Source organism: Tursiops truncatus, chromosome 1 (assembly GCF_011762595.2).
Source record: "Tursiops truncatus isolate mTurTru1 chromosome 1, mTurTru1.mat.Y, whole genome shotgun sequence".
Lineage (NCBI taxonomy): Eukaryota > Metazoa > Chordata > Mammalia > Artiodactyla > Delphinidae > Tursiops > Tursiops truncatus.
Window position 1 is genome coordinate 88,789,144 of NC_047034.1, and position 26,104 is coordinate 88,815,247.

At 41.0% G+C, this 26,104-nt stretch overlaps 1 protein-coding gene across 9 annotated transcripts in view; it reads right to left on the minus strand.

The window, feature by feature from the left end:
• The window catches only part of EEIG2 (EEIG family member 2), a 150,478-nt gene extending 133,912 nt beyond the window's left edge, over positions 1-16,566 (minus strand). The window contains exon 1 of one of the 9 annotated variants that reach the window (XM_033862679.2): positions 16,011-16,553. In XM_033862679.2, the coding sequence (XP_033718570.1) occupies positions 16,011-16,150 (140 nt within the window). In that variant the 5' untranslated portion in view covers positions 16,151-16,553. Of the gene's footprint in view, positions 1-16,010 lie in introns of all 9 variants that reach the window. The other 8 variants (XM_033862678.2, XM_033862677.2, XM_019919550.3 and 5 more) reach the window with 8 other exon arrangements.
• Positions 16,567-26,104: the final 9,538 nt, after the last annotated feature.

A 26,104-nucleotide genomic window follows, 5' to 3' on the forward strand; every position in this document is an offset into this window, starting at 1 on the left:
TATCTCAATGGACATTCTTCCAAAGACATACAGATGGCCAATAGGTACACAAAAAGGTGCTCAACATCACTATTCATCAGGGAAATGCAAATCAAAACCACAATGAGCTATCACCTTACATCTGTTAGAATGGCTATCATCAAAAAGACAAGAAATAACTGTTGGTGAGGATGTTGAAAAGGAGAACCCTTGTGCACTGTTGGTGAGAATGTAAATTGGTGGAGCCACTATGGAAAATAGTGAGGATGTTCTTCAAAAAATCAAAAACAGAACTACCATATGATTCAGCAATTCCATTTCTGGGTGTTTATCTGGGGAGGGGGAAGAAAAGGAAACACTAACTCTAGAAGATATCTGCATCCCCCACCCTCCATGTTCACTGCAGCATTATTTACAATAGCCAAGATATGGAAGCAACCTATGTGTCCATCAGTGGATGAATGGACAAAGAAAATGTGAGATACCTACACACACACCCCCCCCCCGCACACAATGGAATATTATTCACTCATGAATAAGAATATTGCCATTTTCGACAACACGGATGGACCTTAAGAGCATTATGCTAAGTGAAACAAGTCAGAGACATATGGACAAATAGTGCATGATCTCACTGATATGTGGGTGGGTGAAATGGGTAAAGGGGGTCAAAAGGTACAAACTTCCAGTTATAAAATAAATGTCATGAGGTCATGGTGACTACAGTTAATAATACTGTATTGCATATTTGAAAGCTACTAAGAGTAGATCTTAAAAGTTCTCATCCCAAGAAAAAAAAAGTTTTTTGTAACTATGTATGGTGATGGATGTTAACTAGACTGATTGTGGTGATCATTTCGCAGCATATGAAGATATTGAATCATTATGTTGTACATCTAAAACTAATATAATGTTGTATGTCAATTATGCCTCAATAATTAAAAAAAAAGTTCACCAAAGACTTGCCAATTGTCAAATAAAGAGAGCAGTTCTCACACCATTCCACCTTTCAACTCTATGGCAGGGCTGAACACCCTACACCCCCGTCAAGTTTTTTTCTTGTTTAGCTTCTGTGATGCCAAATTCTCTCCAATGTTTTGGTCTCATTTTTCTTAATTATGGCTTCTTCTACCAAGGTTCTATCTCTGACCCTTGCATTTTGTTCTATATGCTATCCTGGGCTTTAATTATCTTGTCCATGTGGATTATCTTAAGATCTAGGTATGAAAGAAATCCTGACTACCATGCTCAGTTTAAGATATAAACTCTTGGGGGCTTCCCTGGTGGCGCAGTGGTTGAGAGTCCGCCTGCCGATGCAGGGGACACGGGTTCGTGCCCCGGTCTGGGAAGATCCCACATACCGCGGAGTGGCTGGGCCCGTGAGCCATGGCCGCTGAACCTGCGCGTCCGGAGCCTGTGCTCCACAACGGGAGAGACCACAACAGTGAGAGGCCTGCGTACCGCAAAAAAAAAAAAAAGATATAAACTCTGAGCTGCCTACCACACATCATCACAGACCCTGCTTGCACCTCACATTCAAATATTCACAGGAAAGAGCTCAGTATTGGCAAGAGAAGGAATAAATTGAAAAAATAGGAATATCTAAAACAGAAGAATTATTACTTAACTTATAGTACATTCATGAAAGAATATTACATATGGTATTATCAGAATAATATGCTGAAGTGTTTAATAACATGGAAAATGCGTATATTATAATGTTCAGTAAAAGAAAAAAGCAGGATAAAAATGGATTGGAAGAAACTGGAAGGGAATATTTCAAAATTTTAACAGTAATTGTCTCTGATAGGTAACATTTTCTTCTTTGTAATTTTATGTATTTTCCAAATGTTCTACAGTGATCTTGAATTAATTTTAGAATCAGAAAATAAGAGGGATTCAGGGTCATATTGCCTACAAAATAAAACCTGGTCTTCACGAATGGCATCCAAGGCCTGCCAAAATCTGGCCCCCAGTGCAGTCTTGTCCTTAACTATAGGCCCCGAACATTCTCTGTTCCGCTCCACCACCTAGCCACCAAGTGCTCAACACCGTCCACTTTTATGGTTCTGTATTCCTGTTTATCAGGTCTGTTCTTCTCCTACCCCAAAGCAGGACATATTGACCCTGAACATCTTTGATCCCTAAACCATAATATAGAGCGGGAGGCAATGCTCAAAATTTTCTGTTGGATTAGCTAAGAAACAACAATTCTACAAGTCTTTTATCCAGCTCATAATGAATATTAATGGTACCAATAATAAACATAAAATTAGCTAAAACAACTCACTGGTTAAGATATCACACGATAAAGACTGCTATTGACTATAAATTGTCACAAAAATTAAGAATTCTTAACAGAATTTAGATAATGTAAAATCTGATCCTGAAAATTTGGACTTTATAAAAATAACAGCCACTATACAGATTAGGTTACACTTGTTTTATAACTCATGTTCATTCTAAAATATACAGAGAAGAGAATAAACACCAAGGAAAATAATTTCATAAAATAAAGACTGAAGTGGAGACTTCCCTGGTGGCACAGTGGTTGAGAATCCGCCTGCCAATGCAGGGGACACGGGTTCAAGCCCTGGTCCGGTAAGATCCCACATGCCGCGTAGCAACTAAGCCCGTGTGCCACAACTACTGAAGCCCACACGCCTAGAGCCCGTGCTCCGCAACAAGAGAAGCCGCTGCAATGAAAAGCCCGCGCACCACAATGAAGAGCAGCCCCCTCCTACAGCAACTAGAGAAAGCCTGTGTGCAACAACGAAGACCCAACACAGCCTAAATAAATAAATTTATTTAAGAAAAAAAAAAAGGCCTGAACTGAAAAATAATAGAAATAGTTCAAATGCCTGGAACAGTGCCTGGCACATAGCAGACACTCAACAGATATTTGTTAAATAAAAGAATAAACTGGTATAGAAAATTATCCAAGGAGTTAATTAGATTGGCTTAATGGAGTTTTGTCAGAAAATGCTTAGCCTTATTGAAATATAATTCACATACTATACAATTCTCCCATTTAAAATTTACAGCTCAATGGTTTTTAATATATTCACAGAGTGTGAAACCACCACCACAATCAATTTTAGAACATCTTCATCACCTCCAAAAAAAAAGCTCATACCATGAGTAGTCACTCCCCATTTCCCTCCAACCTCCCAATCCTAGGCAACCACTAATCTATTTTCTGCCTCTGTAGACTCTGCCTATTCTGGACATTTCATATAAATGGAATCATAAAATATGTGGTCTTTTGCGACTGGCTTCTTTCACTTAGCATGAAGTTTTAAAGTTTCATCCATGTTGTAGCATGTATCAGTACTTTCTTTCTTTGTATTGCCAAAATATTCCACTATATGGATTTTATTTACCCATTCCTCAGCTGACAGACAATGCGGTTGTCTCGGATTTTTGGTTATTATAAATAATGCTATGAAAATTCATGTACAGTTTGAACAACATGGTTTTGAACCACACGGGTCCACTAATACACAGATTTTTTTTCAATAGTAAATACTACAGTACTACCCAATCCATGGCTGGTTGAATCCTCGAATGTGGAACCACAGATACTGAATTTCTGATAAGGAGGGCCGACTAAGATAAGTTGACTTGACTGCATGGAGAGTCAGTGTGTAATAGGGAAGAACAAATCTGACTCATTAGATTTATTCCTTTTGCTTTAACCTTTGTGCTTTGTTGCCTGTGCTTAGTCATGCTGGCTCTGAACCTTTTGTAAAAGAATGTTGCCTATAGTCTGAAATATACAGGATAGCCTATTCTCAGGGCTCTGACCTCTAAGAGTCCATTCATACAGAGATAAAAAGTTGTAGAACAGAGAATAATATTTGTTTTGTTAAACACAGGAAGATCATGACCTGACCTACCCGGACAGCTGCAAGAACAAAGGATTCCTTCACGAAGAAGTTTGCAACAACTACCCACGCTTCTCCCTCACTTTGCCTTTAAATGGTCCTGCAATAAACCTTTCTCTGCTCCAAACCCTCCGAAGTCTGACTTTTCAGTTTGTTTGGCCTCATTGTGTGTCAGGCAAGTGCTCCAACCCCCTACCCCTGTGTTGTTCAAGTGTTAATTGAACAAGTTTTTGTGTTGATATGTTTTCATGTCTTTTGGGGTATATTAGTGGAATTGCCAGATCATATGGTAACTGTTTAACATGTGAGGAATTGCCAGTCTGTTTTCTAAAGCGTTGCACTAGAAAATGCTTTCTGATGAAGATACAGTATTGATGTACCACTCTTAAAAATAGTTTTTGATAATAAACACAAGTCAAAACATTATCAGAGTCAAAATGCCTGACATTTTCATCCCATTTCCCCCCTCCTGGTTAAATCCTACTAATCTTTCGAAGCTCAGCTCACAGGCCGCCTCTTCTAAGGAGTCTTCCCTACTTTCTCAGAATTAATAGCTCCATTCCTCCTTTCAACTGCTGTAACAATTTTATTTGTACACTTACTATATATAGGCTTTGTCACTCTGCCCTATATTGCATTTAACAATATATGTCAATATCTCCCAATAAAGTGCAGGCTCCTGGATGGTAAAAATTATATTTTATACCAATGTTTACAGTAATGATTATCGTGAAGAATATATCATTTGAGATTTGAGATATCATTTGAGATGATGAAAAGAGCTCATGCAAAGGATGTAAGTAAGCATCATACATACTATTTTCACAGAACAAACTTATCTTCAAGGTACCATACTTAATAAAAGATAAACTAGAGATAATTTTATCAACAAATGCTGACATTTGTTGATGAGCAACAAATAACATATATCTCAAGACATATAATGAGCAAAAATAATGACTTAAATAAGCAGAAACACAAGTAGGGGGAAAAAAGAGGGACTTTCTTAAAACTGTTAAATAAAAATTAATTACCAAATAAGCCAATATGTCTATATTTTGTTAAATCATATTAGTTGGTAGAATGACTGAACGGACTCATCAATGCTCATTTTGCCCTGAATCTGCAGAAAATTCAGGGCAAAATGTCTCTAAATTGCGAAGTTAAAAAAAAAAGAAAACTTTCAGGACTTCCTTGGTGGCACAGTGGTTAAGAATCCACCTGCCAATGCAGCGAACACGGGCTCAAGCCCTGGTCCGGAAAGATCCCACATGCTGCAACTAAGCCCGTGCACCACAACTACTGAGCCTGCGCTCTAGAGCCCGCAAGCCACAACTACTGAGCCCCCGTGCCACAATTACTGAAGCCTGTGTGCCTAGAGCCCATGTTCTGCAACAAGAGAAGCCACAGCAATGAGAAGCCCTCGCACTGCAATGAAGAGTAGCCCCTGCTCACCGCAACTAGGGAAAGCCTGCGCACAGCAACGAGGACCCAATGCAGCCAAAAATAAAATAAATTAATTTTTTAAAAAAGAGAGAGAAAACTTTCTTTTTAATACTAATTCACTTTACTTGAATATATTAACATGTAAATAATTGGCTTGGCCTAATAAAAATTGGGGGAAGAGTGTAAGATATTTATTCATTTTTAATAATTGTGGAAAAATATAACAAAATTTACTATCTTAGCCATTTTCAAGTGCACAGTTCAACAGCTTCAAGTACATTCATATTGTTGTGCACCAAATCTCCAAGAACCCCTTTCATATTGTAACACTGAAACTCTGTACCCACTGAACAACAACTCCCCAATGCTCCCTCCCCTCAGCCCCTGGCAACCATCATTTTACTTTCTATCTCTGTGAATTTGACCACTCTAGGTAGCACATATAAGTGGAATCACACAGTGAATGGTAGGTGAATGGATAAAGTATGGTACATCCAGATAAGAGAATATTATTCAGTGTGAAAAAGAAACGAGCTATCAAGCCATGAAGACATGGGAGAAATCTAAACGTATATTACTAAGTGACACTAAATTATTTTATATCCATATTAGAAATCTTAAGGCCATTCAGTTGTATGTATACTTTTCACCCCTGTAATCCACAGGAAAAGACCATAGTGCAAGTCCTGGTCACCTATTCTCCCTAAGTCTCCAGACTGCTCGTTCCTACAGTTCTTTTCTTCCTCACCCTGATTCATTCTTCTGTGGCTGCTCTCTTTCCCAACTCATTCTACCACACCACCTGAAACCCGGGTTCCAGGGTTGAACAAACTCTACATTCTCAACCTCTTCACCTAACAGTCTACTCACTGCCTAAGTGAAACCTGGCTAGCTCGTGAGCACACTACTTGTGTTGAAGCTCTATAGGGGGTAGTGTTCTCCACTCCCATCTTCCACTGGAGGCAGCAATAGCATTTTCCAAACTCCTCAGTGCCACTTACAGGCTGTTACCTCTTTTCCTTTCAGCTTGAGGCACATGACATATGGCTATGTCACACTCTTCTTCTCCTGGTTAATGTCACACAGAAGTACCTTTCCCTCTCTCTCTCTCTCTTCACTCCAACACCTGCAATCATACTGGCTATTTTAACACTGTGCAAATAACCTAACACCCTAGACCCAGAGTTCTTTGCCCTATGCCTATCCTCATACCATTTCAGTAACACCTATACCCTGGGCCTTGCCTACTCTCTAGACTTTCTCTAGAGAAAGATGCAGGAACATGCATGTTGCCATCACTAAAATTCATGTTCTAAATTTCAGTTAGGCCTTGTCTTTGGTCAGCTGCTTCTCTCATTCCTTATAGAAGCTTTTCTGATTTTTTATCATTATCCTCATATCCCTCACTTCATCTTTTTTGGCTCCTACTGAGAAAGCTAAGGTCATCAGATGAGAATTCTCTTAAATTCCAGCCCTACCTAAGCTAACCTACTAACTTTGCATAAGTCACTCCTTTGCTCTTGGTTCCGTAGATGCTTGAGTATCCAAGCAAGCCCAGACTCCGTGAAATGACCACTCTCTCCTGTTCTTTATGTGGCAGCAGTAATACACCACTATACTCACAGTACTTCCAGCACACACCATGCCGCTGTTCCTTGCCGCTGTGTGTACTGTTCCTTCTACTGTTCCATCTCCTTCACCAGCTAGACTTTTTTCGAAACCTTGCTAAAAAATTATCTTCCATGACACTTCCCCTGACCCACCCCCTCCAAAAAAGAAAAAAAAAAACCAAACCAGTTAAACACTTCTTCCTACCTTTTCTTGTATTTCTACTACTGTAAATTTTACACTGCATGGAAAATTTTTATAGGTAATTAAAAGAACAAATTTGGGTGAAATGAATGGTAGAAACAAGAAGTACGGGAATTGAGTAAGAGGTGAAATCATAGTAGGGACGATGAAAAAAGATTTCGTTCATTCAACAAACAACGAATATTTATTAAGGACTTAGTATATGAAGTAAGTGTTGGAGGAAAGCAGTGGGTGGATTGTAGGCTGGGACAGATGTGGGCATAAAGCTGATGAGCTTTATGTGACAGATGTGGGCATAAAGCTGATTTGCTCTAGATCTTGAAGAATGCTTGGAATTTCAATCAACTAAAAGAATGGTAAAGAAGAGGTGGAAATAGGAGAGAGTACCAAGGAGACAGAAATGCACACATATTTGGCTAATATAAACTGACCAGTCTTGGCTAAAATGGGAGGTTTAGAAAGAGCAGTATTAGGAAATAAAATTGAAAGCTTAATCATAGAAAACCTAGAGTTAGCAAGGGCCTTAAGAATCACCTAGGTCACCCATCCTTCTAATGAAGGATAACATTCCTGACAAATGGACAAGGTAGCCAATTCACTAACTACCGTCTTCTTTTAAATGTTACAGATTATCTTTTCTGTTATTATATTGAATAGAAACATGCCATCTTCAACATTTCCCCACTGGTCCTGTTCTCTCCTCTGATGTACCCAGCATAAGTCTATTCCCTCTTTATGGGACAGTCTTTCAAATATCTTTCATTTAATCAACGTGTGATCTTGAACAAATTGTGTGGCTTTTCTGCAGATCAACTTTCTCTTCTCTAAAAGAGAGGAGTGGCAGAGGCTAACTGTCCTCTGATAGCCGTCTTCCCCTTCTCTTTATTGTAACTGACTCTTTTGCTGGGCACATGGACACCCAGCAAAGACGGCATTTCTTATCCTTCCTTGGGGCTGGATGTGTCCTCGTGCTCAAGTTCTGGTCAACAGGCTGTGAGCAAAAAGTATCTCCCATTCCCCTTTCCTCCTTCCCAGTGGCTGGCATTCGGACGCGGGGTGAGCCAACTTAGTCCCTGGGGATGAGAACAATATCTGGTTGGGTATAACAGAGCAACCAGATAAAGAGTCAGGGCCCCTGATAACCTGATGGGTCAGAGCCACCACATCAGCTTGGGCTTCTTATATGTGAGAGAAATAAATTTCTACCTAGTTTAAGCCACTTGTTATTTTTCAAATATATGTGTTACAGAACTTGATCTATATCTTAACCCAACAGGAGGTAACACATCTATAAAAAGGATTTTGTAATACATAAAATTAGGAATGTAAAATATACATGTACACATGCTCGATTTTTAGTATTTGAACACCATCATCTTCCCTTGAGACTCACCCCAGTCTCCTGTTATGAACACAGTTCGGGATTCCTCAGAATCTTACTTGATCTTACTGGATCTCTACTTGATAATATCCCTCAAAGGCTGACACCCCAAACTGAACATTAATTCTTTATAAGCTGTGTACATAGGACAGCATATACTTCCCCATATGACTTCCCCATGTATTTAATTTGGGAATCTCTGTGTATTTGTCATTCTTAGCAAAGCTACAACAGATCCTTTCTCCAAATATCTGCATTCTTTCAATAAATATTTATAAACTGCCTAGTGTGCAAGGCTTAGACATACAATAGTGACTATTAACTTACTAGTGGAAAATGGCATTAATAACAGTTTTACAAGGTACAACAATCCAGTAATGAAACAATTTTGAGGACTTACAACTGGAAAGTCACACCTTGAAAAAAACAGTACGTGCATGAGTACTATGTTTCTCATCTTTCATATACAATAACTTTGGACAAATCTAAAGGGGCCAGGTCTAATGACTTGTTTAGTGGTGTCACACACTGGAACCAGTTTTCTCAGACTAGCATTCAGAAAAAGTCATACTATATATATTTATCTACTGTTTTGTTAAAACATAAGAATGAGAAAACATGTAACATAAAATTTGAGAGGCAACAGAGTGTTGTGATTAAGAGCATACCCTGGAGCCAGACTGCCTCCTGCCCTGCCACTTACTAGCTGTGTTAACTTTCAGCACCTCTTTGGGCTTGTTTCCTCAGGTATAAAATGAGAGTAATAGCAGTAGTAATAATAGTGATAATGTAGTAATAGTACCTTCCTCCTAGGATTATTTTGAGGCTGTAAAGGCTTAGAAAAGTTCCTGACACATGGGCAAAGTGCTAGCTACTTTTGAAAAAGTACTAGCTCAATTAAGCGTCAGCTACCATTTTTATAGCTATTATAATAATGCGAATAGATGACCTCATTTCTGGTCAGGGTATAAATAATTTTGTGCCATATGGTCAAACAGCATTATTTTTTGTATTTGTTACTTATTATTAATTTTTTCATCTTAAAAAAGTCAATTTAATGTATCAAAGGGCAAGTTAATAATATACATATATCAGAAGTCTTAAAACTGCCCTTTGACTCAATAATTCCATTTCTAAGTGTGAATCCTAAAAAAATAACAATGATGTGCACATCTTTAAGGATGCTCAATTTAGTGTGTTTATAAAAATGTTAATAAAAAAGAAAGCAAAGAAGACTATTTCAAAAGGGGCTTTGTCCAGCAAACCATGGAAATCCATACAATGGAATGGTATGCATCTATTAAAAATAAGTCTGTAATTGAATACTTAATGATACGGGAAGATATATTAAATGAAAAAAAATATAAGTATAGTATGATCCCATTTTGGTTTTTAAAAAAAAAGTATGTGATAAGTGTGTGTGGAGGGTGTGTGTGTATATATATGTGTGTGTACGGATCAATAAAGTCTCCAAGGTTATACATCAAAATAATAAGTGATTATCTCTAGCTGGTTCATTTATATGCAATTTCTGTTCTTTTTGCTTTTCTATTTTGTAAGTTTTCCACATGAATATGTGTTATTTTTGAAATAAGGAAAAAAGTTACTAAAAAGAAGTACACAATGTGCAGTGAACTAAAATCTTGAAAACATGAAGAGACTCTGGCCAAAGAGAAAGAAACGCCTTCAACTTGTTTCCAAAGTAAAAGATCCAACACAGATACGCTCATAAACTTCCCAGACACTCCCTGAATTCACATGTGGTTTTCTGCCACAAGCTCATGTGAAACTTAGAGAAGGATTTAGCTATGAGCACAAAAAAAGATGAAAAAAATAAAGCAAACTTGGAAATCCTAAAAAAATACAGGAAAATTTTCTCATTATATTTCTTTATTAAAGCAGACCAGAAATTATTTAACTTGTTCTGATAGTCTTAGTAAACCTCTAAAGTGATGTGAATGCTTTTACAAAGGAAGAGTGCTCTGAAAAGATTTTAATGTAACATTCTGTCTTTTTGAAAGGTCTTCAAAAATATTTTATTAGGCAATAATTTGGCTTCAGTTTATTAGATTATTATAATCATACAATGTATTTTCTGAGTGTTTTATTAACTATCATATGTAAAAATCTGACCTTTTTTAATAACATGTATTACATATAAATACCTTTTTTAACATCTTTATTGAAGTATAACTACTTTACATCGTTGTGTTAGTTTCTGCTGTATAACAAAGTGAATCAGCTATATGTATACATATATTCCCATATCCCCTCCCTCTTGCGTCTCCCTCCCACTCTCGCTATCCCATCGCTCTAGGTGGTCACAAAGCACCAAGCTGGTCTCCCTGTGCTATTCGGTTGCTTCCCACTAGCTATTTTACATTTGGTAGCGTATATATGTCAATGCCACCCTCTTCCTTTGTCCCAGCTTACACTTCCCCCTCCCCGTGTCCTCAAATCCATTCTCTACGTCTGCATCTTTATTCCTGTCCTGCCCCTAAGTTCTTCAGAACCATTTTTTTTTAGATTCCATATATATGTGTTAGCATACGGTATACAAATAAGTACCTTTTAAGTCTTTATTTTTTTTTTCTAACATCTTCACTGGATACACCTTCCCAGGAGAAACTGGATCCTTCTAAGATTAATTTTCATTAATAATCTTTAAAAGGGCAAAACAGTGTAAGGAAATTTTAGATGAAAAATCCAGTACACAGGCTTACTTATAATAGACCAGAGCTAAGAAATCCACAGTAAATATGTCTCCAACTGCTTATCAGGCTGCCACTAAGTGTAGTATGTTAAACATATAACTGACCTCCTCGTATCTCCCCAACGATATGTATATTCCCCTTGCAAAATAAAACAAAGATTCTTCCTGACTTCTTTACTCTGTCATGTCATCAAGGCATCTGTCATAGAATTTTCATTTCATCACTTACTTCCATGAGAAGCCTCCAAGTTCAGGTTCTTATTCACTTCTGCCTGGGTTATTTTAATAGACTCCTAATTTGTCTCCTCATTTCTAATCTATCCCCATTTGAATCCAAAGAGCATCAGCCCACCAGCCAGCTTAAACATCACTTTAATTACATTACAACCTAGTGCAAGAATCTTAGATTGACTTTTTTTTAACATCTTTATTGGAGTAATTAGATTGACTTTTATCCTATAAGCAGTGGAAAGTAAATTCTTTATAATTGCATTCAATGTCTCTATCTTCTGCTAGAAGTTGAATGTGAACTCTCTCAGCAGTCAGGCTGATCTATCACCAACTGCTATTGCCAACTTGCTCAATCAGTCCTCCCACCCACACTTCCCTGTCAACGCCACTTCATCCTTCCAGCATGCACAACTGAAAAGGTGATGTGGTTTTCAGTAACCTTTACAGCTGTAAACAAACTCTTTACCTTCAGAATTTCAACAACACTCACATTGTGTGACCCACTGATTACGCACTAAATCATACTGTCTCCTATCACCAAGCAATTATCCATGTATGATCTAATTTCATTAAGTAGAGGTAACTGCCTTATAGGCCTTTATATTTGTTGTACTTATATTTGTTGCCCTTGACGGGCAGCTAGAAACTTGGTAAATGCTCAATTAATATTTGGTAAACAATGAATGATCTTCATCTTTAGTTTTCGCACAAAACAAAATATATTTAAATATATTTATTATTTGCTATGTACCTCCAAGGCTTTTCTTTAACAAAATGAATTATTCTTTTACGTAGGTTCATGCATCAGGGGTCCCCACAACCACCCCCAAGTTCAGTGATCCATTAGGAGGACTCAGGACTCAGCATATAGTCATACCCATGTCTAAGATATATCGTACATGTACTACAGCAAAATGATACAAGGCAGAATCAGCAAAGGAGAAAGGGGCACAGAACAAAGTCCTCAGAAACCAAGTGCAAGCTTCCAAGAGTTCTTTCTCAGTGGAGTCATCCAGAACACAATTTCTCCAACATCAAATTGTGACAACACATGTGTCTACCAAGGAAACTCATTAGAAATGCAGTACCTAAGGGTACCCTCCCCCGACATAGGCACCTCCGGGCTGGTCACGTAGGCACCCTCTGCGTAGAACAGGCCAAAATTCCAGACTCCCAGAAAGTATTCAGCACAAATCACACTGTAGTCTAGGCACAATGAGCCACTCCGAAGTTTGATTCACTGTAGGCAACTGCTGAACATCAGGTTCCCAGATGCCAGCAAAAACACTGTAAACAGGCCTTTCTCAGGAAAGCAGTCTTGGGCCTGCTAAGTTAACCCTTTTCTGTGTAGTTCATTGCATATTTTTATGGGAGAAATTTTAAGTGTTAACTATATTTGATTTTTGAGAGGTACAGGTGATTTTTTAAAAAATTAAAATCTAGCATTTATTTAGAGATGCACTGCCTAGACTGGTACCCAAGAATGAAAAGTTATGACAATTTTTTTTTAACACTTAAAACTTAAATGCCTTTAAAAAAATTTTTTTTATTGGGGTATAGTTGCTTTATTTTTTTACTTTTTTAAAGATTTAATTTTATTTATTCTTGGCTGTGTTGGGTCTTCGTTGCTGCACGTGGGCCTTCTCTAGTTGCAGCGAGCGGGGGCTACCCTTTGTTGAGGTGCACGGGCTTCTCACTGCGGTGGCTTCTCTTGTTGCGGAGCACGGGCTCTAGGTATGTGGGCTTCAGTAGTTGCGGCACGCAGGCTCAGTAGTTGTGGCTCGTGGGCTCTAGAGTGCAGGCTCAGTAGTTGTGGCCCATGGGCTTAGTTGCTCCGCGGCATGTGGGATATTCCCGGACCAGGGGTAGAACCTGTGTCCCCTGCAATGGCAGGTGGATTCTTATCCACTGCGCCACCGGGGAAGTCCCAGAATAGTTTCTTTACAAAGTTGTGTTAGTTTCTGTACAGCGAAGTGAATCAGCTATATGTATACATATATCCCCTCGCTTTTGGATTTCCTTCCCATTTAGGTCACCACAGAGCACTAAGTAGAGTTCCCTGGGTTATACAGTAGGTTCTCATTAGTTATCTATTTTATACATATTAGTGTATATATGTCAATCCCAATCTCCCAATTCATCCCACCCCCCCTTTCCCCCCTTGGTGTCCATACGTTTGTTCTCTACATTTCTGCCTTAAGTTATGCAATTTTTAAATAATTCACATCCTTAAGTATTTCTGGTTTTCTTTCTTTTTTCTTCTAAAATGAGGTAGCTTTTTGAAATCAATACTTGCATAGTTGCCAGGAGAAAAAAATTAAGTATAACATGTAAAGGAAACAAACCCTTTCAGACAAGCTCCTTGTCTTCTTTTTAAATGTCAGTTGGTGCCAGAGCACTGTGGTAGCTGTTTTAGGTGCATCGTCTTACTAAATCCTCACAACACCCCCATAAGCGAGTGATGGTTTCTATTTTATAGATGGAAGCTTGGAGAGGCTAAGTAACCAACCCAGGTTTGCCATTGTGGAGCTAGGATTTAGGTTCAGATCCACCTCATTCCAAAATCTTGGTCTTAGCTTTACACCAACTACCTGTACCTAACAAGGAACATGCTCCTTCTTATGAATCACTTCCCTCCAAACTATATGGGTGTTGTTTGGTTGGTTATACAGAGCACTACTCTTAACCTAACTGACTTTGATTAAAGTCACATTTTAGTTGGAAGAAAAAGGGGTAAATTTAATACAGGATACTCTGCTTTTTCCTTTCCAATCTTGCAAATTCCAAATCAAATTACATCCCTTGCTTGTTAAAACCATTGGGAAACTCCATCTTCAGCACAACACACAATTTCCTCCTTTACATGGCATCAATCTGCTTGAAATTAGAGAGACCTGTATTATAATTTTGGCTTTTCACCTACCAGATGTGGGGACCTTGGGAAAGTTAGTTATGCTGAATCTCAGTTTATTCATCTACAAAATGGGGATCCCTACCTCATAGGCTTGCTGTGAGAATTAAATATGATATTTAAAAGGTTTAGCCTATACCTATTTGATGAATAAATGACTGTCTGCAATACCAGAATAACTGATTTACAAGCAAGCCAAACCAATAATCTGAGGGAGAAAGGAGGGAGCAGGGAAGTACCCTGACCACCAGGTGTCACCACTGGCCCAGAAGAGCTGGTCTAACTGCCAGAGTGGTGGGTGGGACTTTGCCACAGAACGGGGTAAGACTCTCATTTGCACCTACAGAACATTCAAGAATTGGCTTTGGACTTCAGCACCTTAAGAGCTGGTACAATATTTGCTCAACCATTCTGAGTTACAGTGTTCTCTTACCAATGTGTTAAAAATGACTGTGTAGATGTGTCATCATAGTTTAATCTAAAAAACTACCCTCAGCTGATTTTTTTTTTTTTTTAATTCTGAGAATCAGTATTGCTTCATACGTCCTTTGCTTTGGCCAACTAGATATTTACATTTTTTGGCTTTCATAGGCTTCAATATTGCCACTGCGGACAATTTTCTGGTCCCAATTCCACAACCCATGGACATTATTTCCTTTACATTATTAATAGGGGTGACAGATAAAAGTAAAGCAGAATATTTTTTAGGGTAAAAATGAAGTCCATGAACAGCACATCTAAGCAAAATAAGCATTAACTATGAGCCTTATTCCTTGATCTCAGGAACTTAAAAGTTCATTTTTAAAAATTCCGCAAATTTTCTCTTTTCTTAAGGAACATTTACCCTAGGAGAGATCTGTCAACCTACAAATATCCCTGAAATGACTCAAGGAACACTACCACTCCTAACTTGATTCTGTAACCTGCCAACGACACTCCCTGGGAGTGCCCAGGGGCTCATTTCAAAATGAGAGCAGGGCATTGGCTCTCCTTCTGGTTCTAATTCCTCCCCACCGAGAGCCATTAGCGGTCGCCTCAAGACGGGCAATTCAGTGCGTGTTAGCGCGTAACTGGACACGCAGCTCTGAGATGAGGCACAAACTGTTGTCCTGTCTGTGCCAGGGAACACTTGACTCAAGCCTGACCAGGCCTACCCCGGCCTCATCCTGGACTCCGGCGCCCCCCAGTAACCAACACGGAGAAGAAGAAAGGCTAAAAGCACAGGCTTCGGTTTAGAGCGGGCGCTCTTGGAACTCGAGCAGTTTGGGTTATTTTTGTTTTAACAACAGCTCAAGTTCCACTTTGCATCTCACAAATATGGAAAGGTCTAAAGAGAAACTAGAAGCATCCTCTCCCTTCTGACCATCGCTCCCATTCCAAGAGAATTTAGGAGGGAAGAACAGATACCAGGAACCATCTGGAATCACGAGCACAGGTGGCTTACCCCAGCCGAGAACCCATTTGCAAAGCACTTTCGCAGATCGATACATTCCCGACAGATCTCAGACGGGTCCCTAGAGAAAGAAGAGCTCACGAGGCTGGCCGCCCTCCTGGAGCAAATGGGCCACGGAAGGAGATGCTGCCCATCCAACAAGCCCCTGCAGGGCAGGCGAGGGCGCAGCTGCTCGGGAGCAGCGGCCGGCGCGTTACCTGGGGGACTCGGCGGTGAAGCTGCCGCCGTCCAGCAGCCGCATCTTGCAGAAGAGGACCCCGTTGACGAAGGGCACCGAGGAGAGCTCCTCGAGCTCGAAGTCCACCTTAAACTTAAACTTCTTCTTCTTCATCATCATGAGAGCCAGACGCCGGCGAGCGGGGTGCGGGGGCGGCCCCAAGGGGCGCGCGGGCCGGCGCCGCCGCTTCAACTCGGCCGAGCCGCGGGCCCGCCCAGCCCCATGGCCGGGGCTGCGAGCTGCGCGTGGAGGCGCTGCCGGGGCCGGTGCCGCCGCCGCCGCCGCCGCCTCTAGCGGCAGCCCCGGCCGCAGCGCGGCGGCGGCCGTTGCGCGGGCCCCGCCCACCCACGGGGAGCGGTCGTGCTGCAGCTCGTCTGAGCGGTGGGCGCCCTTTCGGTGTGCAGCTTGCAGCCGGCGCCGCCGCCCGTCTGGGAGGAGGGGAGGCGAAGCTCCGAGAACCGCCGCTGCCGCTGCCGCCGCCTCCTCAGCGCCTCGGAGTCGGAGGCGCCCCTAGCGGCAGCGTCCAGCAGCGCACTGCCGGGCGGAAGAGGGAGTGCGGGCGTGGAGGTTCTGGGCGTTAGAGCGTCACCCCTCTCTGGGGTTAAAAAAAGACAAATCCTACCAAAAACGAACTTCCTTCTACAGCTTCCTCTCTGCCTTTCTTTCAGTTTTTGCTCCGCCCCCTTCCCCTCCACTGATATATTTTTCCCTTGGGTTTGAGAGTCATGGGTTAATAGGGTTAATCAGAATCTCCACGACGTTGTTTTCGTCAAATTGAAATCCTAAAACTAAAATTTCTTTTAGGTACTCTAAATTCATGTGCCTCCTAATATAAAACGAGGAAGAACAAGGAAAGGATTAAAATGTGTTGAGGACTCAGGCACTGTACTGCTACAGGCGTATTCTCTTGTTTCTTCTTTAATTCCTGTCATCCCGGATAAAAGAGTACAGACGGGATGAAAATAGTACCTTCCTTTCTAAAATTTGTCTGTCTATACCGGGAACTGAAAAGCCTAAAAATAAAGTCTCCATAGATGCATAGCAATTACCTGCCCTCTATAGGCAGGTAGGTGTATGTTGTTACAATGTATATTGCCTACTTGGTTACATAATCGTGTTTTCAGTCTGACTTATAACCCTCTCCGTAATCTCTCTGAAAGGCTACCATAGAAGAGATTCTCGTTCCCAGTTCACTCATTTATTCATGCATTCATTCACATAAATTTTTTTTAATCGCCTAAAATATTAGTCACTGTCTAGGCCCAATGATTTATTTTAAAAAACCGCAAAAAACAGAAAAACCCTGACCTCAAGAGTTTTACGATTTAGTGAGAGACATACAAATCTGTCGTTAAAAAACAAACCTAGCATGTGTGTTTAGAATGAAGAAGCAGTTTGTCTCGAACTCAGAAGCAGCAGCAATTAATTGAAGTTAACCAGTGTTCTAAATTTCAAAGAATGAATAGGATTTGGGACAAGGTGGGGTGTGGGAGGATGGGAGGTGTTCCAGGTGGAGGAAATGAAGGTAAAGACCCAGGGACAGAGTTTAGGAGTTTGGAGCTGGGGGGTTGGTAGTGAACATAGCTGGTTGGCCAGCAGGACAAGGGTAAGAGGAAGTGAGAAGAGTTAAACGGGACTTTGAGGTTTGTAACTTGGAAAACTGGTTGGATGGCTGGAAGCAGGAGGAAGGCAGGTTGGAACTGGAAGCGATAATGAACATTTATTTGAACAGGGAGACATCCAGGGAGAGAAGGGCAGCTTTAGCTCAGGGGAGAGGTTAAGCCTGAATATATGCATTTGGGATTTAGAGCATTTTCCCTGATGGCTGAAGTCCCAAGAATGGATAAAAATGAGTTACTCTGAAGAATATTTAATGGGTAGATGGAGGAAGAGGAGCTTGTGAAGGTGCCTGAGAACAAACAGAGAAAGAGGAGATCAAGGAAGATAAATGGCCTGGAAGCCAAGAAAGAGTTTTAATCATTTAACATTCATATTTATTAATACCTACTGTGTGCCAGGCACTGTGCTGGAGACTAGAGATACAAATGAACAAGACACACAGGGGCTTATAATACAGATACGCAAGCAGATCAATTAGAGAGGGGGAGAGAGAGGTAGGTCTATGATCTATGGAGAGTAGAGGAGGGTAGTCTGTATTGCTGCGGAGCAATCCTGGAGGATTTGGACTGAAAAGAAGCTATTAAATTGAAGTTCTAGGAGGTCATTGGTAATCTTGGCAAGAGAAGCCTCCATAAAAGGTGATGGCAAAGTAAGATTAAAATGGTCTTGTAAGCAGATAGGGTAGGGGGTCCCTGGAGAAAAAAAGAACCAGGCATGGTTTTCTTAACATAAGAGAAGCCGTTTTTTGGCCTAAGCCATTTTGGGATCTAAGCCTGGAGACAATAATTGCCCTTGAACAGGTGTCAGTAATTAATGATCTTAAGGGAAGTGAGGGAATGCAGGACAAAGGGAAAGCAGTCAAGTAACAATAGTTCAGCAATAAAACAGAGTCCCAGTTCCTCCTCAAGGGATATACATTACAATCTGATACTTATTTTTGAGTCCTGCAGGAACTAAGGCCCCTCACCCAGGTGGAGGATGGTAACTACATGCTGAGACCCCAGACTGATCAGAACCTAAGGAATGACGACTTTTTCTGGCTTCGACCAACTAAAGCCTGGGCTCTGTCCACCTTTGCCCCAATTCTATGCTGAATTCTCCTCTGTTCAAGCCCCTTCATGAATACGCATGTACCCTTAGCTTAAAATTTCCCCAGTTTTGCTGTTGGGGAGGTACTGCTTTGGGAAAGATCCCCAGTATTCTCCTTACTTGTTGCAAGTAATAAATCCTTCCTTCTCTTTGTGTCTTTTGGCTCAACACCCACCAAGAGGCAAACCCAGTTTTTGGGTAACAATCTGGGAAGTGAATGGTAGGTAGTCATGTGGGGTAGGTGACTTAATTTTTTTTTTTCTGATTTTTGTCAGTGAATGAAAAGAGAAAGGACAGTAGCTAGAGCAGGAGGGTTCAAGCTTTTTCAACGACATTCAGGAACTATCCAAGATTTACTGAGTGCTTAATATGTGCCAAGCACCTTGATAAGTCCTACAGATCTAAGATGCAGTCTCTGTGCGGAATCTTAGGGTCTATCGGAGGACACAGGTAAGTAAGCAGGCAGCTGTGGTACAGTGTAACATTGAATTCTATCTTTACATGACAGTGGGTTAATAGAGGCTGCTGGGGGAATACAGTACATTGAACTAGGATAAGTAGGGTTGTGGAAAACTTTCTGGGCTTATGTCTGAATGGCGAGAGTGGGGGTGGAGAGCAGTCTCCAGGAAGAAGGTACTGCGTGTGCAAAGGCTCAGAGGAAGAGAGACCATGCTGCAGGAGGAACTGAAAGTAGTTCAGTCTGGCTGCAACTTAGAGTGGTGTGTGGTGCCGCGAATATAATAGGGAGCCATTGAAGTTTTAAAACAGGAATGATCTACTCAGATTTGAAGTATATAAAGATCTCCAGCTTCAGTAAAACTGAAGGAAGGGAGTCTAGTATTCTTTTTTTAGACTCGTGGTTTGATTATTAAACAGCGCGTATGAGTCAAGGTCCAGGCAAGAATCAGACATCATACTCAAAGTGTTTAAATGAGGAAATTTTAATGAAAGGATTCTTTACAGAACTGCAGAGTAAGGAGCCCATAGTCTGGTGGGGAGTTGAAAGGAGGGGGGATAAACATCCTGACCTCTCTCACCTCCTGCTTTCTGATCTCCTGCTGGTACCTCGCATGATCGAAAACCAACCAAAGCAAGAGGGCAAAGGAACCTGGAAGATGCAGCTGGTAGAGGATAGCCTCCTGAGGCACAGAAGGGTGGAGAGTGATGGAGTTTAGGGGACAGAAGGCTACCAGCGCACACCTGATTCAGCCAGGGTTCCCTGTAGAAACCTGAAACAAAGGGATATCAGTCAGGCAATTCAGTGCTTCTGAAACCTTTGGAAGTGCTGGTGGAGTAGAAGTCAACAGACTGTTGACTTCAAGTCACATCATTTGTGGCAAACATTATCAGATGCCACTAATATCTGGTCCTTCTTTACTTCTTGGGCATATGGGAGTTTACATTTCCCAATCCCCTTGCAGTTCAGTAGGGCCATGTGACTAGCTCTAGCCAATAAAATGTGAGAAGTAATATGTCATTTCCAGCATGAGACAGTGACAAGCTTTTGAGCAGTTCTCTAGACTTTCTCTTCCCTGCTACAATTATCATGGAGGAAACCTTGTGTTAAGATGTGGTAGCCACACTGGGCATATACCCTGAGAAAACCAAAATTCAAAAAGAGTCATGTACCAAAATGTTCATTGCAGCTCTATTTACAATAGCCCGGAGATGGAAACAACCTAAGTGCCCGTCATCGGATGAATGGATAAAGAAGATGTGGCACATATATACAATGGAATATTACTCAGCCATAAAAAGAAACGAAATTGAGCTATTTGTAATGAGGTGGATAGACCTAGAGTCTGTCATACAGAGTGAAGTAAGTCAGAAAGAGAAAGACAAATACCGTATGCTAACACATATATATGGAATTTAAGAAAAAAATGTCATGAAGAACCTAGGGGTAAAGCAGGAATAAAGATGCAGACCTCTTAGAGAACGGACTTGAGGTTATGGGGAGGGGGAAGGGTGAGCTGTGACAGGGCGAGAGAGAGTCATGGGCATATACACAGTAACAAATGCAGTAAGGTAGATAGCTAGTGGGAAGCAGCTGCATGGCACAGGGATATTGGCTCGGTGCTTTGTGACAGCCTGGAGGGGTGGGATGGGGAGGGTGGGAGGGAGGGAGACGCAAGAGGGAAGACATATGGGAACATATGTTTATGTATGACTGATTCACTTTGTTATAAAGCAGAAACTAACACACCATTGTAAAGCAATTATACCCCAATAAAGATGTTAAAAAAAAAAAAAAAGATGTGGTAGCCACAAGATTGAAGCAGCCCAGATCACTGAGTCAGCCCCTGGAGAACAACTGCCCACAGCAGCAATAAACTTTTGTCCCCCAGTTTTAATGAGATATAATCGACATGTAACATTGTATTAGTCCAGGATGTACAACATAATGATTTGATATAGGTATACATTGTGAAATGATTACCATAATAAGTTTAGTTAACATCAATCACCTCACATGGTTACAAATTCTGTGTTTTCGTGTTGAGAACTTTTAAGATCTACTTTCTTAGCAACTTTCAAATACACAATACAGTAAATCTATAGTCATCATACTGTACATTACATCCCCAGAACTTATTTCTCTTATAAGTGGAAGTTTGTACCTCTTGACCCCCCTTCACCCATTTTGCCTAGCCCTCCATCCCCTGCCTCTGTCATCTACCAATCTATTCTCTGTATCTGTGTCTTTTTTTTTTTTAGTTTTCACATATAAGTGAGATCATATGGTATATGTCTATCTCTGTCTGACTTATTTCACTTAGCATAATGCCCTCAGTGTTCATCCATGTTGCTGCAAATAGCAAAATGCCCTTTTATATGGTCGAATTATATCTATATATAACATTTTCTTTATCCGTTCATCCATTGGTGGACACTTAGTTTCTTTCTATGAGTTGGCTATTCTAAATAATGCCGCAATGAACACATGAGTGCAGATATCTCTTGAGGATGGTGATTTTCTTTCCTTCAAGTATATACCCAGAAGTGGGCTTGCTGGATCATACGGTAGATCTATTTTTAATTTTTTGAGGAAACTCCGTACTGTTTTCTGAAGTGGCTGTATCAATTTACATTCCCACCAACTGTGTACAACGGTTCCCTTTTCTCTACATCCTCGCCAGCACTTGTTATTTCTTTTCTTATTGATAATAGCCATTCTAATAAGTGTGAGGTGATACTTCAGTGTGGGTTTGATTTGCATTTCCCTGATGATTAGTGATGATGAGCACCTTTTCATGTACCTGTCGGCCATGTGTATGTCTTCTTTGGAAAAATGTCTATTTGATTCCTCTGCCCACTGTTTTTTTTGGCCGTGCCTCACATCTTGCGAGATCTTAGTTCCCCGACCAGGGATTGAACCCAGTCCCCAGCAGTGAAAGCACCGAGTCCTAACCACTGGACTGCCAGGGAATTCTCCCTCTGCCCATTTTAAAATTGGATTTTTGTTGTTGTTTGCTATTGAGTTGTATGAGTTCTTTATATATTTTGGATATTGACACCTTATCAGATATATGATTTGCAAATATTTTCTCCCATTCCATAGGTTGCCTTTACATTTTGTTGATGGTTTCCTTTGCTGTGCATGCAGTTAACTTTTGTCAGTGAGAAAGAAACTTTTGTTGTGTTAAGCCACTGAGGTTTGGGGGATTGCTTGTTACTAAAGCATTAGGCTAGCCTATTCTGACTAATTTACAATGTAGCTGGGATGAGAAACTGACAATAGGACACTGCTGCTGCTGTTGCCACCACCATGGAGCCCATATGAAGGGTCTAGATGCCACAAACATGTCATCACACCTTGCTTGCAAGGTGCTCTGTACTTCAAAGAAAAGGAAATAAGATTGAAAAAGCTTTTGAGCACCCACTTGCCACAGCAGCCAGAAGATAGCCTGAATTTCACTTGCACCTATTTTTTTCATAAGTGCATCTATTTGGCTGACCTTATTTGCATCTAGAATTCAAGTGGCAAGGGAGTTTGAGGAATATAATTTTTAGCTTTCCAACTTCTTCAAATAGAATAATGGAATGGAAATTGAGGCAGCAGATCTAAATATCTACCCCAATACCTATAATAAACTTCCTCAAAGGCAGGGATGGTTTGCTAATCATCTTTGTATCTCTTGTATCTAGCCCAATACCTGGCATTAGTGGGTATTCAATAAGTGTTTCTTGAAATGATATGAATTTATGGACCAATCCTAAGTGCTTTACTTCTCAGGTAAAACGATAAAGGTGCTAGTCATGTGCTAAGACTACTTGTATCAGAGATTTGACAGATCTTATAGTACCCTCTACTGTGAGAAGGAAGTATAAGTGGTCTCCAACTAAGAGGAGTGGGCAGAAGAAAAAGTAACCGTACCGAACAGTTAGAGAATAGTTATGTAAGTTAAAGTTAGGTTCAGCTCCAAATAAAAGAAAACTCAAAACAACAGTGGCTTAAATATGACAGAAGCTCATTTCTTTCTTAATTGAGTAAAGACAGGAAGTACAGAGTCCAGAGCTGGTAGGAGAGCTCCATGATCATCAGGAACCCAAGCTCTGTTGCTCCATCATCCTTAACATGTGGTTTTTACCCTGTGGTCTAAGACGGCTGCTCTAGCTCCAGCCATTTCTCAATTCCAACCAGCAAGAAGATGCAAGGCATGCTCAGAAGGAAGAAAGGTATGCTCCCTCCCCTTAAGAACACTTCCTGGAATATGCACGCCCTACTTTTACTTGCATTCCATTGGCCAATGGAATGTGATCAGAAGTGATGGCACCAATTCCAGGCCTGGCCCATAAAACCTCCCACAGGTGGTCCTCCCTCTCTTCTGGCATCTACTGTTTGGAAGTTGATGTCAAGGGAAACTTTTTTTTTTTTTTTTTTTGCGGCACGCGGACCTCTCACCGACGTGGCCTCTCCCCGTTGCGGGGCACAGGCTCCGGACGCGCAGGCTCAGCGGCCATGGCTCATGGGCCCAGCCGCTCTGCGGCATGTGGGATCTTCCCAGACCGGGGCATGAACCCGTGTCCCCTGCATCGGCAGGCGGACTCTCAACCACTGCACCACCAGAGACGCCCCAAGGGAAACTTTTGAAGTTACATGTTGAAGATGACAGAGCCTGTATAAGCCTGGGTCCCTAGGTGACTGTATGGCAAAGGGTTATTCTCTCACTCCTCCACCCCTAACCAGGAACACTAGTATTGAACTGTTATGTGACCAAGAAACAAACTTTCACTGTGACTTTTTGAGGTATGTTTGTCACAACAGCTAGCTTTACCTTAATTCAGAAATTGTTACAGAGGTAGAGTGCTATTGTAGAAATCTAAAACTAGTCAGACAGGCAGTGGGCAACAAGGAAACTTATTAGGAGCCGGAAAATGGAAACCCATGGCAGACATTTGGTGAAAGAGTTGCCTGTGATAATTCAGAAGGCAAATAAGGTGCCTACAAAGCTCATAGCTCTAGAAGAGGTTGGAAGTTATGTCTACTGGCTGCATTTAGCAAGATATTAGAAAATGAGATGAGCTCATGCAATAATGAGTAGGTTTGCAAGCATAAATGAAGAGGAATATAGAGAGTACAGCAATTTGGAGACTCAAGGGATGGAAAAACCTACTGCTCTGTACTTCAAAGAATAGGAAATAAGATTGAAAAAGCTTTTGGGCAACAAGGGCCCATTAAAACTCAGCCATGCAGCAAAGATTAGATTCAGGGTGTGGCCTTCACATTTAAGTCTGATGGACTTTTAAGTTGAGAGGAAGAGAAGCATGGGGTGAAAAAGCAAAGAAATAAATTAGGATCAAGAATTATCTCTAGGAAAATCTTTAGTGGCATTATGGAACTGACTGGATGCAGATAGATCAGAAGTCTTTCAATTTTTGAGGGACTGTATTGCTAAAGAAATCAGGAGCCTGTATTAAAAGCTGTACTTTCCTCAAGGAAGTCATGATTCCCAACACCCACTTCACATGTGGGCTTAGAGGAAAAACTCCCAGAGGGAGAGTCAGTGACCACAGAGGACAATGTACAAGGGGAAGGGGGCTCCTTGCAGAAAAGAGTAATATGGTCTAGCCTAGGAGCTTCTGTCACTGCCAGTTCAGGGCCATCACAAAGCCTCCATGCAGAATTTCATCTTTGCAGTGGGCCAGTGTCTCCCTTTCTCCCCTGTCCCACCTGGAAGTATCTACTGCAATACATTTGTTCCATCATTATATACTGGGTGTGACTGGGGAAGATATCTTATTAGTCCACAGGTCACAATGAGTTTCTCATCCTTGACACTATCGACGTGTTGGACCAGACAATTCTTTGGGGTGGGGGTGGGTCTGTCCTGTGCATTGTACAACGTTTAGCAGCATCCGTGGCCTCTACCCACTAGATGCCAGTAGCATCTTCCTCCTTCCCAGCTGTGACAATCAAAAATTTCTCTAGAACTTGCCTACTGTTTCCTGGGGGACAAAAATCACCTGTGGTTGAGAATCACTAGGTCACAAGATGATGTGGAATTATATCCAGACCTGATGGAGAAGCCCATGTGGTTACCTGGAGATCCTGTACTTTGAACTTGATGAAGTAACTGAGTGAGATTTCAGATTCTCTCTCTTGGGGATTATCTATTTGGGGAAAAAGGGTGAAATGGATATCTTATGACCAAATGGTGGGACTATGGCATAGAGTGCTAGGTCACCACCAAACCCAAAGCTGTTTTCTCTTCTTCCTGAGTACACAGATAATATTTTCCAGTCTCCTTTGCAATTAGGTGCTGCTGCAAGCCTGAGTTCCAGCCAATGAAATGCATGCATCTTCCAGGCCTAGTCCATATAAAACTCCCACGTGTGATTCTTTCACTCTTCCCCCATCTGATGGCTGAATGTTGATGTTAAGATCTCCTTGGAAGCCAAGTGCTGAAGGTGAGAAAGGCTCTATCAGCCTGGGTGTTTCTATTAGCAGCTTATAGCAGAGTCCCTCACTCACTCTCCCAAACCCACTGACCAAGGTATTGGTCTGTGAAGTGAGTGAGAAATTAGCATTTAATTTTTTGTGTGATTTTAAAAATTATTTTAAAAAATTGTGGTAAAATACATATAACATACCATTTACCATCTTAACCATTTTTAAGTGTACAGTTCAGTGATATGAAGTATATTCACACTGTTGTACAACCATCACCACCATTCACCTACAGAAATTTTCTGTCATCACAAACTGAAACTCTTTGCCCATTAAATAATATCTCCCTATGTTCCCGTTCCCCAGCCTCTGGCCACCACCATTCTACTTTCTGTATCTATGAATTTGACTATTCTAGGCACCTCATAGCAATGGAATCATACAGTATTTGTCCTTTGGTGAGTGGCTTATTT